Raw genomic sequence first — 18,710 nt, forward strand, 5'->3', positions numbered from 1 at the left:
CTTTTTTAAATGTTTTTAATTGTTTTGTCCAGGCCTATGTGTGAATTGATACTGTATTGTATAATAATGATTTTTGAATAAATATTTTTGCACAGGTTGATCCCATGCATTGTGTATACTTTTCTTTTTAGTCTTTGCATTTCATGGTCCTATACACATGGTAGATCCCTGTCTTCTTCATTTTAGTGGTGCCCGCTTACCTATATTAATTTAGAACAGCAGAACCCCCCCATAAGTGACCACATTTTACAAACTACACCTCTCAATGAATTCATCTAGGGGTGCAGTGATCATATTGACACCATGGGTGTGTCACAGAATTTTATACCAATGGGCAGTGAACACAAAATAGCTACATTTTTACCTCCAAAATTTTGTTAAATTCAAAGATACAAGAAGTGGGTAAAAATGGCACCAAAATTTGTCTCACAATTTCTACTGAACGTGGCAATACCCAATATGTGGCTGTACAGTACTAGTTAGCCATACGGAGAGACTCGGGAGGAACAAGTGCAATTTTCCTAGTCAAGTGAATGGATCTGTGCACGTCAGTGTGTTTCCACGGACTGTCATCCATATGACATGCATGGGGAGAGTCGTTACAGTAAGCGCTGTTCCCTGGTGCCAGGTGCTGAACACGGCTCTCATCATTCTTCCCTGCAATCGGCGTGAGCAGGAGAGAATGATGAGAGTTACATTTAAGTGATAAAAGAGACAGCAGGCGGCAGCTGATGGAACATCCTGCTGCTGCTAATAACAGTGACAGCAGGAGCGGCTGATGGGAGGATTCATCAGCCGCCACCTGCGCTATAAATAAATGAATGAAAACAACGGCGTGGGTTCCCCTGTATTTTCTATAACCAGCCTGGCAAAACTCAGAGCTGGGGGCTGCAATCCTTAGCTGTCAGCTTCAGCAAGGTTGGTTATCAGGAATAGAGGGGTCCCCACGTTGTTTTTATGAATTGTTTAAATAAATAATTTTAAAAAAACGCATGGGGTCCCCCCTACTATTTTTGACAACTAGCCTTGCTAAAGCAGACAGCTGGGGGCTAGTATTCTAGTTTTTGCATCACCACATTTTGAAAGCTATAATTTTTCCCTATTTTGGCCCACAGAGTAATGTGAGGTTTTTTGTGGGACGAGCTGAAGTTTTTATTGGTACAATTTTGTGCACATGACATCTTTTAATCACTTTCTATTCCAATTTTTGGGAGAGAATGAGCAAAAACCAACGATTCATAAAAAAAATTTTGAGGGGGGCGTTTATACCGTTCTGTGTATGATAAAATTGATAAGGCAGATTTGTTTCTTCGAGTCAATACGATTACAGTGATACCTCATTTATATTTTTCGTTATGTTTTGGCGCTTTTATATAATAAAAACTTTTATAGAAAAAATAATTCTTTTTGCATCACTTTATTCTCAGTGCTATAACTTTTTTATTTTTTTGGTGATAGAGCTGTATGGCGGCTTGTTTTTTTTGCGGGACTTGATGACATTTTCAGCGGTACCACTTTTATTTATATCTGTCTTTTTGATCACATGTTATTACACTTTTTGTTCGGCGGTATGATGATAAAGCATTGTTTTTTGCCTTGTTTTTTTTTCCATAGTCACTAAAGGAATTAACTAGTGGGACAGTTTTATGGGTCATTGCGGACGCGGCGATACCAAATATGTGTACTTTTATTGTTTAGATTTTTTTTCATTCAAAAATTTATTTAGAGACTAGCTGAAGAGCCCGGCGCTGCCCGGGCATAGTAACTAACTGTGGTTAGTTATAGCAAATTATAATTATCCTCCATCTCATAGTCCCGTGCCCATATACCCATCATACATATCCACGATCCCATAGTCCCGTGCCCATACACCCATCATACATATCCTCCATCCCATAGTCGAGTGCCCATATACCCATCACACATCCTCCATCCCATAGTTCCATGCCCATATACCCATCACACATCCTCCATCCCATAGTCCCGTGCCCATATACCCATCATACATATTCGCCATCCCATAGTCGAGTGACCATATACCCATCACACATCCTTCATCTCATAGTCCCGTGCCCATATACCCATCATACATATCCTCCATCCCATAGTCCCGTGCCCATATACCCATCATACATATCCTCCATCCCATAGTCCCATGCCCATATACCCATCATACATATCCTCCATCCCATAGTCCCGTGCCCATATACCCATCATACATATCCGCCATCCCATAGTCCCGTGCCCATATACCCGTCATACATATCCTCCATCCCATAGTCCAGTGCCCATATACCCATCACACATCCTTCATCTCATAGTCCCGTGCCCATATACCCATCATACATATCCTCCATCCCATAGTCCCGTGCCCATATACCCATCATACATATCCGCCATCCCATAGTCCTGTGCCCATATACCCATCATACATATCCGCCATTCCATAATCCCGTGCCCATATACCCGTCATACATATCCTCCATCCCATAGTCCAGTGTCCATATACCCATCACACATCCTCCATCCCATAGTCCAGTGCCCATATACCCGTCATACATATCCTCCATCCCATAGTCCAGTGCCCATATACCCGTCATACATATTCTCCATCCCATAGTCCAGTGCCCATATACCCATCACACATCCTCCATCCCATGGTCAACCATTATGACATCATAATGAGCGGCGGGACTTGCAACCTATGATGACATCAGCGTCGCCATGGCAACCATTATGACATCATAATGAGGGGTGGGGCTTGATACACACTTTTTCCCCATTATGTAGATAGGGGCAAAATTGTTTGGTGAAATGGAACGCGCGAGGTTAAAATTTCGCCTCACAACATAGCCTAGGACACACTCGTGGTCCAGACGTGTCACTGCCAAATTTTGTGGCTGTAGCTATGACGGTGCGTATGCCAATCCCGGACATACACACACACACATACATACATACACTTGAGCTTTATATATTAGAGATTGATTTTTTTTTTATTTTTAAAAAAAAAAATAGATTTTTACCATTTTAAATTTTTTTTTTTTTTTTTTTTTACTATTTCCTAAGATTTTTCTTAGTCCCATTATGGGACAATAATTTTTTGCAGGCTGATCGCTTCTATAGCATGCAGATGAAGGCGCATCTGCATGCCACAGAAGCTGTTAGCGCTGCACTGACAGGGAGACTTGCTGATCATGCACTGCACAACAACTTTTCTAGCTCTGGTGACCCGGATGTCGTCACGCCGCGGGGGTCACGCCGCGGGGTCCCCGATCCAAAGGCAGAGGGGCTGTCAGCCCTGTGGTAGCTTCCGGAATGCTGCAATCTTGTTTGATCGTAGTATTTCAAGGGTTAAAGTGCAGTCTATGACTGTGGCTGGCACCTAGTGCCAGGTGTCAGCTGTCAGAATCGGCTGGTGATCGGCCCCCTGTGAGCGCGGCTGATCGCGACGACGTAATGATCCGTCCATGGACAAATTGGCCCATGTCACATGGATGGACCATTATGTCCGATGTCAGAAAGGGTTTAAAGTAATAAACAGCCATAGTTTCCTTCATGCATCACTGTGCATCCAGTACAGGCTGCTCTGGATTTGCTCTGCCAAAGCTGTGTCTGCTCTATTCCAAAAGGCACAGAACCGCTGCAGCCACTCATTGGTTTTAGCAGTCAGATGACTAGCAGAGCACATTATCAGATATCTCTCTAATGTCACTCTCTCTATTCCCGTGTGACTACTGAACGGAGCAGACACCTCTTCTGTAGCTGGCACAGAGCAGCCTGCGCTTAAAGCAAGCAATGTTTATTGAAAATATTTGAAATCAATAACATTCTAATAAAAGGGGACAAACGGGCAGGAGAAATCCGCTGCATTCAACACCAATAAATATTACAATGTAGAATACATTATCCTCAGCCACGGAATGGATGAGACATTTAATGTGTCAAAACATGACCTACATTGTGGAGAATAGAGGAAATCTCCAGCCACTGAGTATACTACAGAACATAGAACAGAAAATGACTTTTAGGCCCTGTGCACACGGTGCGGTTTCTACTGCGGATCTGCAGCGGATTTGCCGCTGCGGATCTGCAGCAGAACTGCAGGTGATGTACAGTACCATTAAAGCCTATGTAAAAAAAAAAAAACGCTGTGCACATGCTGCGTTTTTTTCCGTGCGGTTTTTGTGCGGAAAAAAAAAGCAGCATGTGACTTCTTTTGTGCGGTTTTGCTACAGTTTTCCACCTGCTCCATTCTACAAATCCGCAGGTGGAAAACTGCACAAGGACCTCTCCAGCACCGACGGAAGAGGCATCCACCTCCAGAATGAAGGGTTTATCCACATCGGCGCGATGTAGAATGGGAGCGCTAAGGAAATGGGATTTAATAGAGGAGAAGGCCTTGGAGACAGGTTCTGACCACAACTTGGGGTTTGCACCCTTCTTGGTGAGGGCGCTACCAAAGTTGAGAAGTGGGGAATGAATTGGCGATAGAGAATGGGGTTTCCTGCCAATCCATCACCGCCTGTAGCTTGGCAGGATCCATGGCCAAACCCTGAGCAGAGATGATATAGCCCAAGAAAGGCAAGGACTCCTGCTCAAACACACACTTCTCCAACTTGGCATAGAGGGAGTTTGCCCGCAGGAGATCGAAAACTTTGCAAACATCTCTCCGGTGGGAGTCAATATCTGGAGAGTAGATGAGAATATCATCCAGATAGACTACTACTGAGGTGGTAAGCATATCCCGGAAGATAGCGTTCACAAAGTCTTGGAAGACGGCTGGGGCATTACAGAGCCCGAAGGGCATCACCAGATATTCATAGTGCCCGTCTCTGGTGTTAAATGCCTTCTTCCATTCGTCCCCATCATGGATGCGAATCAGGTTGTAAGACCCCTGCAGATCAAGTTTGGTAAACACTCTCGCTCCCCGTAGCCTATCAAACAGCTCCGATATCAGGGGTAGAGGATACTTATTAACGGTGATGGCGTTAAGACCCCTGTAATCGATGCAAGGACGTAGTTCCCCACTCTTCTTCTGGACGAAGAAGAATCCCGCCTCCGCTGGTGACACTGACTTCCTAATGAATCCTCTTGCCAGATTCTCCCTGATGTATTGAGACATGGCCTCTGTCTCTGGGAGAGATAGGGGATAGACTCAACCCCGGGGAGGCTCAGCACCAGACAAGAGGTCAATAGGACAGTCATAGGGGCGATGCGGTGGAAGTGTCACCGCCGCCTTTTTGGAGAACACGTCCGCATACTGTCGATACTGTTTGGGAATCGAGGAAAGATCTGCGGGGACCTCGGTGGAGGCAACCTGGACGCATTCCCTCAGACATCTACCCTCACATGACTTACTCCAACCAAGAATTCTCCCCGAGGACCACTCTATATGGGGAGAGTGATACCGCAACCAGAGGACCCCTAGAAGGACCTGGTCGATACCCTCGGGCATGACGAGGAGGGATATCGTCTCCTGATGAGATGGAGACACCGAGAGTAACAGTGGAGCGGTTTGGTGGGTAATCTGTGAGGGCAGAGTCGCGCCATTCGCTACTCTGACGGTGACTGGCTTGGACATCATAAGCAGTGGTATCGCGTGCCGTTGAGCGAAGGCAGATGACATAAAATTGCCCTTCGCTCCGGAATCCACGCAAACCTCCACCACCAGAGTGGAAGAACCAAACCCAAGTGTCCCCCTTAAAGGACAACTTGGAGGAAAACGCCGTGGATTCTAGTGAGCCGCCTCCTACGGCCACTAGGGGCGAGCGTCCTCCCAGCCGCTGTGGGCACTGGTTGGCAAAGTGACCGGACTGCCGGCAACCATGACAGATCACAGGGGCTCAAGCAGGCCGGGGCCTGGATCCCTGGCGGGAAGCCCCCTGACGCTCGGACGCCCGATAGGGAGATTCCAGAGGTTTAGCAAAACGGGGTGCCAACCTAAACCTCCGCCTACACTGGGACCTCTCCAACATTCGCTCAGTAAAGCGAAGGTCTATATGGGTGGAGACGGTGATAAGCTCCTCCAGTGTAGCAGGAGTCTCCCTGGTGGCCAGAGCGTCCTTCACATGGCCAGCCAAACCTCTCCAGAATGCCGGAATGAGGACCTTATCTGGCCACTCTAACTCTGAGGCCAGCGTCCGGAACTGGATGGCAAAGTGGCTGACCATGAACGAACCCTGTGACAATGCCAGCAGCCGGAGCGCGGTGTCATGGGTGACTCGTGGTCCCAGGAAGACATGCTTCAGAGTGTCCAAGAACTGAGAGGCACTCTGCACCACATGATCACCACGCTCCCACAGCGGTGTGGCCCACTCCAAAGCCCTGCCCGACAAGAGGGAAATAATAAATCCCACTTTGGCCCGCTCGGAGGGGAATCGTGCTGCCAGCAGCTCCAGCTGTATCGAGCACTGGCTCACGAAACCCCTACAAGAGGCACTATCACCCGAGAACTTCTCGGGCAGTGGGAGGTGGGACAAAGTCGGGGCAGGGATGGCAGTGGTCACATGGGAGACAGCCTCTGTAGCTGCCTGAACAGCGACCGCAGTAACATCCGCAGCTGAGGCTGGACGCTCGAGAACCGCCAACCTGCCCTGCAGCTGCCGGATGTACTGCAGCAGTCGCTGTTCGTCCGCCATTACTAGCCCGACCCTGGCGCTAGGATAATGTTAGGACTGGCGGAACGCACCAAATTATAAAATAATCTGTTAATTCACGGAGCCGCACAGCCGCTGAACGTGGATGCCGGAGCCTGTTTAACTCACTTAGCACGGCCACAGAGCGCACAGCTAGCAGCCACAGAACTCTACCCCAAGGACACGGGGTTAGAGTCCTTCTATGCCCACTGAACGCGCGGCGTCGCTGCCACGAGCACCGCTATAAACGCTGACTATGGAGTGTGGAGCACAGGGCACTGAGGCGTGCCGAGTCACTGATGATGGCTAATGCCTGACTCAAACTCTGACCTACCTACGCCTAAGCCTCGGGGCTAGCAGGCTAGGCTGCACAACACATGCATACCAAGGGTAGGGGTTTCATAATGAGTCAGTCACCAGAGACATTCATACGTGCATACACCACTCACTCCTTATAGTCTGAAAATACAGGCTATCCTAGCGCTCGGCCATGCGAACCTTTTATATCCGCGAGCGTCTGGGACCTTCCTGGCTTCTCGGATGGACCAATCCGAACATGAGCAGGACCTGAGCATGTGACCCTTGATCTCCAATGAGAGATCACTCCACGGGCATGCTCAGTGGCCCGACATGGGGACTTAGTCCCTGGAGAATCTCGCTGCTGAGCAGCATGCCTTGCCATAGCTGTGCCAGAGGTGGCAGCAGCAAGCAAACCCACGGAGCTGGTCTGGGCAGAGCGCCGGGACCGACGAGTTTGCTGAGCAACCTCCTCTGTGGCTGGAGAGGAATGGGAGACCGCCGGAAGTAAGACTTGGGATTCCCGCTGTGCAGCGACAGGAACCCGACGCCTAACACTCATGGTCCCCATGCACCTCCCCATTTCCTTGAGCACTGTTGCTTGCTCCTGCCAGGGGTTCCTCAGCCATCTCACTCCGCAGAGTGACGGGGCTGAGCACTTCGGTACCTGTGGACACATCTACCGTTTCAAAGAAATGGTTAACAGGTTCATTCGGCACAGATACATCATCATTCCTAGGAAAAGAATGGTTATCAGATTTCTTTGGTACATTTACATCACCATCCGCATCATTCCTGGGGAAGGAATGGTTGTTAGTTGCATCATTACTCATCACGTCATTAGCAGGTAACACATTCAGTTTCCCATCATCATCAGGGTTAACGTTACCCTTATTATCAAATTGGGGAGGGGTGTCAGGGACATAGTATGTAACCATCCTCCCCAAGTCAGTCCCCAATAAAACATCAGTGGGCAGGTTTTCAGACACTCCCACTTCCCTCACCCCGCTCCCAGCACCCCAATCAAGGAATACCCGGGCCTCTGGCAAGGGACAGCGGGTACCCCCGATCCCAGTGACAGTCAGGGTTTTCCCCTCAACAAACTCTTCAGGGGCCGCCAGTCCAGGACGGATGAGGGTTCGTTCAGCCCCGGTGTCCTTGAGGCCTGTAGCAAGACGGGCACCCACCTGGACGGGTTGAACGTTGTTCTCAATCCTCCCAACCACACCTCCCACCAACAGAACTGAGGCGTTGGGCCCAGGGGCCTTGGCTGGGGGGGTTCTTCGGCTTTTCCGGACTGGTGAAACGGAGGTGACCAGTCCGATCGCAGTTGTAACACTTGCGATTGTCAGTAGTAGGCCTGCTGTTGGCGACAGGGACAGGGCCTCCGGAGGGACAGCTAGCTGGGGCACTGGGGTTGGTTGCAGGCTTACCCCCTCTCCAGCTGGTGGTGACTGGCCTCCACACACATCTCTGGCTTCCGGTTGGCCTCATAGTGGTCGGCGATCTGTGCCGCTTTGTCCGCATTTGTTGGTTCGCGGTCCAGGATGAACTGTCGGACCTCAGATGGGCAAAGATGCAGGAGCTGGTCTTTGATCATCAGGTCCCGTAGCAGCTCAAAGGAATCAACGGACAGTCCATGGATCCACTGGTCAAAGTGGGTCCTGAGTCCTTGCACCACATCGCTATAGCTATCGTGTGGGCCACGTTGGAGGTTCCGGAACTTCTTTCGGTGCACCTCAGGTGTCAGCCGGTATTTGGCGTCATAGTCATCATCGTCTTCTGGCGGAAGAGAAGCAAACGCCTCCAGAGCTTTGCCTTTTAGCCCTGAGGTCAAGTACCGGGCCCATTGGACCTTATCCAGCCGGTACTGTCTGCAGGCTTTCTCAAAGGCTCGCAGAAACGTGTCCAAGTCCCTGTCCTTTTCCATCACGGGAAAATGCTCTGGCCGGGGTTTAGGACTCTGGACACTGCTGGGCTCACTGCTTCGGGCCGTGGGGGCATTCCCCCCCCCCCTGCTGGAGCACCTCCAGTTCATGGGCCCTCTGCGCTCGGCTCTCTGGGCCTCCCGCTCGGCTTGGGCCTCCTGCCGGTATAGCTGGATCAGCCTCACCCGCCCTTCACTGTCTTCGGCGGGGAGTTCGTCCAAGGCCGCTTGCAGGTAGGGGTCCAATCTGTCCGGATTGTATGTAGGCCCAGCGCTCAGGAGTGGAGCCTCTGCTGCAGCCCCATTGTTATTTGAGCCCACTTCTGCGTTCACTGGGCTCTGGTCGTTTTCCCGTTGCACCAGAGCGACGATCAGTTGGGCTTTGTTTTTGTTCGTGGTGTCGATCTGCCACACCCCGCAGAGGGCAATAAGTGTCTTTCCTTTGCTGCTTATACCACTCTGCTCCCATCGTAGCCATGGTTGCCAAATAAAAGATAGAAAAGAAAAACAAAGAGAGGGGAGGGAATACTCGCACGTGCACAAAAATGTCTCAGGACTAATAACCACTGAGTCTGTTCTCCAAAACCTATGATGCAGGATTCCCGCAGGAACCGTGCAGGTTTTTAGTGAGAGGGATGATTTCTCAAACCAAATCACTAATGCTCTATGATAATCCCACCGCTGCCACCAAATTGTGACGAAAGCACACCCTGTGCCCCCAGTATGTGACAATCCCACCACTGACACCGGTATGTCAGCGGACGGAGGGACGCGATGCACTGCCGGCACACGGCTATCACAGGCACGGTGGGGGCTTATCTTAGTTATCCCACCACTGGCACCATGTGACAAAAATATACAGCAAGCTAATCTTGCCCTAACAATTTATCGCAGGGGGTATTTTGGATGCCCCACCACTGCTAACAACCTTCCAAGAACTGCGGGGATTTATGTATATCCCACTTTCTCCGTTCCACTTTGGAACTCGCAGCTCTCCGGCGCTCCCCCTTACCCTCAGGTCAGTCAGGGAACTGCACCTAGGATAAGTAGTCGCCGGATGGGCTGCTTGTTGTGCACGGGCAGTTAGACTACTGCAGTAAGGGAATTATCAATGCGTTGGCCTCAGCCACTCATTCAGCAATATAAGACCCTTCCGGACTGTCAACTAGCCTAACCAACCGCACACCATGCTGCCACCAGACACAATTCACTTAATCAAAGAGTTAATTAAGAGGGTCTGTGGCAAACCCCCCAATTAGTAGCGATTATCTAAAAAAGGCGCATAATTCGTTTCTTAGAGCATGAAGGCAGACTGATAATTTTATCATTTATTCCCAAAAAGGTGGGCAGTGATTACATAGATAAAGTTGCTATAAATTGAGACATTAAATATGTACAATGCAAATATAACATAACAGGGATGAAAGCAGAAAGTAGACTTACATGTGCTTAGTTAGTATTAGGCAACCCATGCAGCTCGGGGGATGGGCAGCAGCCACACATCGCATGAGTATACTATGTGAGTAGTGTGTGTGCTGAATGTGCTTACAATGTGCTTGCTGCATGTGTATACTATGTGAGCGTTGTGTGTGCTGAATGTATACAGTGTGAGCAGTGTGCTTGCTGCATGTGTATACTATGTGAGCGGTGTGCTTGCTGCATGAGTCTACTATGTGAGTAGTGTGTGTGCTGAATGTGTTTACAATGTGAGCAGTGTGCTTGCTGCATGTGTATACTATGTGAGCGGTGTGTGCTGAATGTATACAGTGTGAGCGGTGTGCTTGCTGCATGTGTATACTATGTGAGCGGTGTGTGTGCTGAATGTATATACAGTGTGAGCGGTGTGCTTGCTGCATGTGTATACTCTGTGAGTGGTGTGCTTGCTGCATGAGTATACTATGTGAGCGATGTGCTTACTGCATGAGTATACTATGTGAGTGGTGTGTGTGCTGAATGTGTATACTAGGTGAGCAGTGTGTGTGCTGAATGTGTATACTACGTGAGCAGTGTGTGTGGGCTGAATGTGTATACTATGTGAGCAGTGTGTGTGCTGAATGTGTATACTATGAGCAGTGAGCATGCTGCATGTGTATAATATGAGAGCGGTGTGTGTGCTGAATGCATATACTATATGAGCGGTGTGATTGCTGCATGTGTGTACTATGAGCGGTGTGCTTGCTGCATGTGTATAATATGTGAGCGGTGTGTGCGCTGAATGTGTATACAGTGTGAGTGGTGTGCTTGCTGCATGAGTATACTATGTGAGCAGTGTGCTTGCTGCATGTGTATACTATGTGAGTGGTGTGCTTACTGCATGAGTATACTATGTGAGTGGTGTGTGTGTGCTGAATGTGTATGCTATGTGAGCAGTGTGTGTGATGAATGTGTATACTAGGTGAGCAGTGTGTGTGCTGAATGTGTATACTACGTGAGCAGTGTGTGTGTGCTAAATGTGTATACTATGAGCGGTGTGCATTGCATGGTGTGTGTGCTGAATGCATATACTATGTGAGCGGTGTGATTGTTGTATGTGTATACTATGTGAGCGGTGTGGTGCTGCATTTGTATATTGCAGCAGTTTGCTTACTGCATGAGTTTACTATATGAGTAGTGTGTGTGCTGCATGTGTATACGATATAAACGGTGTGCAAGCTGCATGTGTATAATATGTGAGCGGTGTGTGTGCTGAATGCATATACAGTGGGGAAAAAAAGTATTTAGTCAGTCAGCAATAGTGCAAGTTCCACCACTTAAAAAGATGAGAGGCGTCTGTAATTTACATCATAGGTAGACCTCAACTATGGGAGACAAACTGAGAAAAAAAAATCCAGAAAATCACATTGTCTGTTTTTTTTTCATTTTATTTGCATATTATGGTGGAAAATAAGTATTTGGTCAGAAACAAAATTTCATCTCAATACTTTGTGATATATCCTTTGTTGGCAATGACAGAGGTCAAACGTTTTCTGTAAGTCTTCACAAGGTTGCCACACACTGTTGTTGGTATGTTGGCCCATTCCTCCATGCAGATCTCCTCTAGCGCAGTGATGTTTTTGGCTTTTCGCTTGGCAACACGGACTTTCAACTCCCTCCAAAGGTTTTCTATAGGGTTGAGATCTGGAGACTGGCTAGGCCACTCCAGGACCTTGAAATGCTTCTTACGAAGCCACTCCTTCGTTGCCCTGGCGGTGTGCTTTGGATCATTGTCATGTTGAAAGACCCAGCCACGTTTCATCTTCAATGCCCTTGCTGATGGAAGGAGGTTTGCACTCAAAATCTCACGATACATGGCCCCATTCCTTCTTTCATGTACCCGGATCAGTCATCCTGGCCCCTTTGCAGAGAAACAGCCCCAAAGCATGATGTTTCCACCACCATGCTTTACAGTAGGTATGGTGTTTGATGGATGCAACTCAGTATTCTTTTTCCTCCAAACACGACAAGTTGTGTTTCTACCAAACAGTTCCAGTTTGGTTTCATCAGACCATAGGACATTCTCCCAAAACTCCTCTGGATCATCCAAATGCTCTCTAGCAAACTTCAGACGGGCCCGGACATGTACAGGCTTAAGCAGTGGGACACGTCTGGCACTGCAGGATCTGAGTCCATGGTGGCGTAGTGTGTTACTTATGGTAGGCCTTGTTACATTGGTCCCAGCTCTCTGCAGTTCATTCACTAGGTCCCCCCGCGTGGTTCTGGGATTTTTGCTCACCGTTCTTGTGATCATTCTGACCCCACGGGGTGGGATTTTGCGTGGAGCACCAGATCGAGGGAGATTATCAGTGGTCTTGTACGTCTTCCATTTTCTAATTATTGCTCCCACAGTTGATTTCTTCACTCCAAGCTGGTTGGCTATTGCAGATTCAGTCTTCCCAGCCTGGTGCAGGGCTACAATTTTGTTTCTGGTGTCCTTTGACAGCTCTTTGGTCTTCACCATAGTGGAGTTTGGAGTCAGACTGTTTGAGGGTGTGCACAGGTGTCTTTTTATACTGATAACAAGTTTAAACAGGTGCCATTACTACAGGTAATGAGTGGAGGAAAGAGGAGACTCTTAAAGAAGAAGTTACAGGTCTGTGAGAGCCAGAAATCTTGATTGCTTGTTTCTGACCAAATACTTATTTTCCACCATAATATGCAAATAAAATGAAAAAAAAACAGACAATGTGATTTTCTGGATTTTTTTTTCTCAGTTTGTCTCCCATAGTTGAGGTCTACCTATGATGTAAATTACAGACGCCTCTCATCTTTTTAAGTGGTGGAACTTGCACTATTGCTGACTGACTAAATACTTTTTTTCCCCACTGTACTATGTGAGTGTCGTGTGTGCTGCATGTGTTTACTGTGTGAGGGTTGTGGGCTGAATGCGTATACGATGTGATTGGGCTGATTGCATATATTATGTCAACATTTTTAAAGGATCATGTGACCTTATTCTAAAAAGGTACAAATAATGGGTAAAAATAAAAAATCTTTTTTGTGCAAAATGTATCATCTACATTCAGTATTGTGAGAACATGTGGTATCCGTGAAAAAAACAGTTACCACACGTACTGTACACACAGACATGTGAAGGAGGCTTTAGATGGACCAACGATGGGACTATAGACTTTAATGACATGAACAGAGTTCAAATGAACTGTGCTTGTGGTTTTTTTTTTCTGAACATGTCCATTTATTCAGATGGGCAAAGGTAGACATCTCTGCTCATCTGATCAAATGAACATGTTCAGAAAAACAAACAAACGGCGCTCATTTGAACTCCGTTTGTCATTACAGTCCCATTTTTAGGGGGATACAGACAGAACCCATGAACGTCCAGCAGAAGCAAAGTGTGAAACTCGGGGTTAGCACACTGCTGCTGACCAGAGGCGCTGCCAAGCAACAGGCCTGGAATCCAGGGGCATGTCTCCTTAGAACTCCACACACTGAGCTGCCAGTCTCAAGATGGCTGCTCTCATGGGCTGTATTCTGGCTGCTATAATAACTATATTCACAGTCATTATGCTCCCAAAGGTGAATTTATCCATGCTTAGTTACATTTACTTGATCCCTACTGAAATATAACCAGTTATGTTTGATGGTGATAGGTCCTCTTTAAGCATTTATGGCAAAACCTTTAACTGTGTTACGGTATTGGACAACCTCTTTAGGTCCTATGTATCATTCAGTAGTGTCAAGAGGAGTCACATGAGATGTCCTGCTCTAATTACCGTAATTGATTAAAAAAAAAGCAGGGATATTCAAATTTGTTTTTATTCCCAGCAGATGGATTCACTGGAAAAGCGGAAGGAGATCTGACTTCATCCCCAGATTGTAAATTAGATGGCGAAAATATCACACCGAAGACTTCAAAAGAAAACCTCATCAACCCAAATCAACCATCAGTTTTTCATGGCAAACAGCAGTTATCTGATCCTTCTACTTCGTCAGATCAGTCACTCATAACTAAACAAAGTGCAGGTCAAAACGGGGACAAATCGTTCCCATGTCCTCAGTGTGGAAAATATTTTAAAAGCAAGGCAAGTCTCCTTAAACATCAGCTCCTTCATTTAGATAAGAAACCATATTCATGTTTCCAATGTGGGAAAGGTTTTACCCAGAAATCAGGTCTTATTAAACATGAGAGAATTCATACAGATGAGAGGCCATTTCCGTGTTCTAAATGTGGGAAAAGTTTTACACAGAAATCAGTTCTTGTTGAACATCAGAGAGGCCACTCAGGAGAAAAACCATTTTCGTGTTCAGAGTGTGGAAAATGTTTTACTTGGAAATCTGTTCTTTTTGAACATCAGAAAACACATACAGGAAAGAAACCATACACATGTGAGCAGTGCGGGAAATGTTTCACTCAGAAATCGAATCTGGTTGACCATCAGAAAACTCACACTGGAGAAAAGCCATTTTCATGTTTTGATTGTGGAAAATGTTTCAGCCGTAAATCAGGTCTAGTTCAACATCAGCGACTTCATACTGGAGAAAATCCATGTATGGAATGTGGGAAATATTTTACCCAGAAATCGGATCTTATTAAACATCAACGGACTCACACTGGAGAGAGGCCATTCTCTTGTCTAGTATGTGGGAAATGTTTTACTCAGAAGTCATCTCTTGTTGGACATCAGAAATGTCACACAGGGGAGAAGCCATTTTCATGTTTAGAGTGTGGAAAACGTTTTACTCGAAAATCGGTTCTGTTGGACCATCAGAAAACACACACTGGGGAGCGGCCTTTCCCATGTTTGAATTGTGGAAAATGTTTTGCCCAGAAGTCAGATCTTGTTGTTCATCACAGAGTACATACAGGGGAGAAGCCATATTCGTGTGCAGCATGTGGGAAATGCTTTACTCAGAAATCATCCCTTGCTGAACATCAGAAAATTCACACAGGGGAGAAGCCGTTCTCATGCTTAGAATGTGGGAAATGTTTTACCCAGAAATCTTCTCTTGTTAAACATCAGATGACTCATACAGGACCTCGATCCTTTTCATATTCAGAAAGTGAAATGGTTTGTCCAGAAATCAATATTTTACCAGCAGAAAATTCCATTAAGGAAGAAGCTTTACTAAATATTCAGAGTGTAGAAAATGATTCTCCTGAGGATGAAACCTGTGAAGATATTTGATCCCGATTAGTCAAAACTGATGTTTTGCGCTCTATTTTTGATGGAATGGAATGGACTGGAATAAGATTCATTAAGAGACATGCACCTTCGTGGAAAATGTGGTACATCTTTCAGATGCAGTGTGCCAGCACTTAAAATTTGAAATTTTTGTGCAATTATGAGTTTCAAGTGCTTTACATCAGAAAACTGCTCAATGAATCTGGTTCTTTGTAAGTTTTTATGAATCATGTAAAATGTTCATTTTATGGCAAAATTTACCTTTTTTAGTAAGTGTAGTGGTCTACAGTAACTCAAATTTAAAGAATAGGATAGTGCATTAAGCCTGCTGAATTAGTGACACCGCGAGCATCCCATTCTCTATTCTATATTAATCATAAGTAAGGGGCCAACAACAGTCCACATGTGGTTCCTTAGTCTGATAAGTAAGCTTACAATAAGCTTTTTCTAGTGTGGATTGTCTGTTGATTGCAGCATCACTGAAACCATAGAGCTAAGTATATTAGTCGTGTTTGGTCCAATTTTATGGAAGCCAAAAAGAAGGAAACACCCACCCCCATCCTGAAAAAAAAGCAAAAAAACTTTTATTATTATATATCTAAAAACGTCCATATTTGAACCACTCCTAAAATACTTATAGATAAAAAGGTGTATATAGTATTGGGTGTGACCAGACGAAAAGAGGACTAACAATTTCTGATGAGCCCTAGAAGACTGTTTACCTACATAGGGGCGGAGGTTGACACCCTAAAATAGCGACACGGCATCCCCGCTCAACTATAGGTATCTCTTGACACCATGATACACACCTACACTAGACATTGTCACACACAAGTGGTAGATGCACCACAAAAATCAGGAATAGCAAATCCAATATCCACTATGGGATCAAGTATAAACAATGAAGACACTCGACTGAGCTAAGTATGGCATTTTTAAAATATTCTTGGGATTCTCTATATAAATGGTTGCATATTGATGGACACATATACAGTTGAAACCAGAAGTTTACATACACTATATAAAAAGACACATATGCATGTTTTTCTCAACATCTGACATGAAATCAGAATAAACCTTTCCCCTTTTAGGTCAATTAGGATTACCGTAATTATTATTAATTGCCAAATGCCAGAATAATGAGAGAGAGAATGTTTTAAGACTTTTTTTTTTTTTTTTACTTACTGCAAAGTCAAACGTTTGCATACACTAAGATTACTATGCTTATGCCTTTAAACAATTCTGGACTGCCCATATGATGATGTCATGTGTTGGAAGCTGCTGATAGGTTTTTTGGCAACATCTGAGTCAATTAGAGACACACCTGTGGATGTATTTTAATGCACACCTGAAAGACACTGCTTCTTTGTGTACTCATAGGAAATTCTCAAGAAATCAGCCAAGATATCAAGAGGAGAATTGCGGACTTGCACAAGTCTGGCTCATCCTTGGGTACAATTTCAGGATACCTGAAGGTGCCTCGTTCATCTGTACAAACAATTATACACAAGTACAAACAAGATGGGAATGTCCAGCCATCATACCACTCCGAAAGGAGACTGGTTCTGTGTCCCAGAGATGAACATGCTTTGGTCCGATATGTGCATATCAGCCCAAGGACAAAAGCAAAAGACTTTGTGAAGATGATAGCGGAAGCTGGTAAGATTGTGTCAATTCCCACTGTGAAACGATTACTGTATGAACATGGGCTGAAAGGCCACTCTGCCAGGAAGAAGCCATCACGCCAAAAGAAACTTAAAAAATCCAGATTGTTTGCAAATGCACACAGGAACAAAGGCCTTAATTTTTGGAGGCATGTCCTGTGTTCTGATGAAACTAAAATTGACCTTTTTGGGCATAATAACCATTGTTATGTTTGGAGGAAAAAGGGAGAAGCTTGAAAGCCTAAGAACACCATCCCAACTGTGAAACACGTGGCTGGTAGCATTATGTTATGGGGTTGTTTCACTGGTGCCCTTCGTAAAATAGATGGCATCATGAGAAAATAAGATTATATGGCAATACTGAAGTAACATCTCAAGACATCAGCCAGGAAGTTAAAGCTTGTGCGGAAATTGGTCTTACAAATGGACAATGACCCAAAGCATACTGCCAAAATGGTAACAAAGTGGCTTTAGGATAGCAAAGTCAATGTTTTGGAGTGGCCATCACAAAGCCCTGATCTCAATCCAATTGAAAATTTATGGGCAAAGCTGAAAAGGCAGGTGCGAGCAAGGCGACCTACAAATCTGGATCAGTTACACCAGTTTTGTCAGGACGAATGGGCCCAAATTCAGACCAACTTTGTGAGAAGCTTATGGAAGGATATCCCAAACGTTTGACCTAAGTCATTTAGTTTAAGAGCAATGATACCAAATACTAATGAAATGTACGTAAATATTCACAATTATGTTAATCATAGAATCATAGAATCGTAGAGTTGGAAGGGACCTCCTGGGCCATCTGGTCCAACCCCCTGCTCAAAGCAGGATTCGCTAAATCATCCCAGTCAGATGTCTGTCCAGCCTCTGTTTGAAGACTTCCATTGAAGGAGAACTCACCACTTCTCGTGGCAGCCTGTTCCACTCATTGATCACTCTAACTGTCAAAAAGTTTTTTCTAATATCTAATCTGTGTCTCTTCCCATTCAGTTTCATCCCATTGCTTCTAGTCTTTCCTTGTGCAAATGAGAATAAAGTTGATCCTTCTACAATGTGACAGCCCTTTAGATATTTGTAGACAGCTATTAAGTCTCCTCTCAGTCTTCTCTTTTGCAAACTAAACATTCCCAAATCCTGCAACCTTTCCTCATAAGACAGGGTTTGCAGACCGGTCACCATTCTGGTCGCTCTTTTCTGAACTTGCTCCAGTTTGTTGATGTCTTTTTTAAAATGTGGTGCCCAAAACTGGACACAATATTCCAGATGAGGTCTGACCAAAGAGGAGTAGAGGGATATAATGACTTCACGTGATCTAGACTGTATGCTTCTGTTAATACATCCTAGAATTGCATTTGCCTTTTTTGCTGCTGCATCACACTGTTGACTCATATTCAGTCTGTGATCTATTAGTATACCCAAGTCTTTTTCACATGTGCTGTCACTTAGCCCTATTCCTCCCATTCTATATATGCTTTTTTCATTTTTATTGCCCAGATGTAGTACTTTGCATTTCTCCCTGTTAAAAACCATTCTGTTAGTTGCTGCCCACTTCTCCAGTTTATTTAAA

The 18,710-nt window shown here is 45.6% G+C and overlaps 1 protein-coding gene across 2 annotated transcripts in view; it reads left to right on the forward strand.

Moving 5' to 3' along the window:
* Nucleotides 1-18,233, forward strand: part of LOC141100131 (uncharacterized) — a 66,822-nt gene extending 48,589 nt beyond the window's left edge. Inside the window, exon 7 of one of the 2 annotated variants that reach the window (XM_073588391.1) lies at nucleotides 14,125-18,233. In XM_073588391.1, coding sequence (XP_073444492.1) covers nucleotides 14,125-15,485 — 1,361 coding nt within the window. In that variant the 3' untranslated portion in view covers nucleotides 15,486-18,233. The remainder of the gene's footprint in view (nucleotides 1-14,124) is intronic. The other variant, XM_073588392.1, reaches the window with a different exon arrangement.
* The last annotated feature ends 477 nt before the right edge of the window (nucleotides 18,234-18,710 follow it).

Source organism: Dendrobates tinctorius, unplaced genomic scaffold (genome assembly GCF_039654945.1).
Source record: "Dendrobates tinctorius isolate UK_male_01 unplaced genomic scaffold, ASM3965494v1 ptg000103l, whole genome shotgun sequence".
Lineage (NCBI taxonomy): Eukaryota > Metazoa > Chordata > Amphibia > Anura > Dendrobatidae > Dendrobates > Dendrobates tinctorius.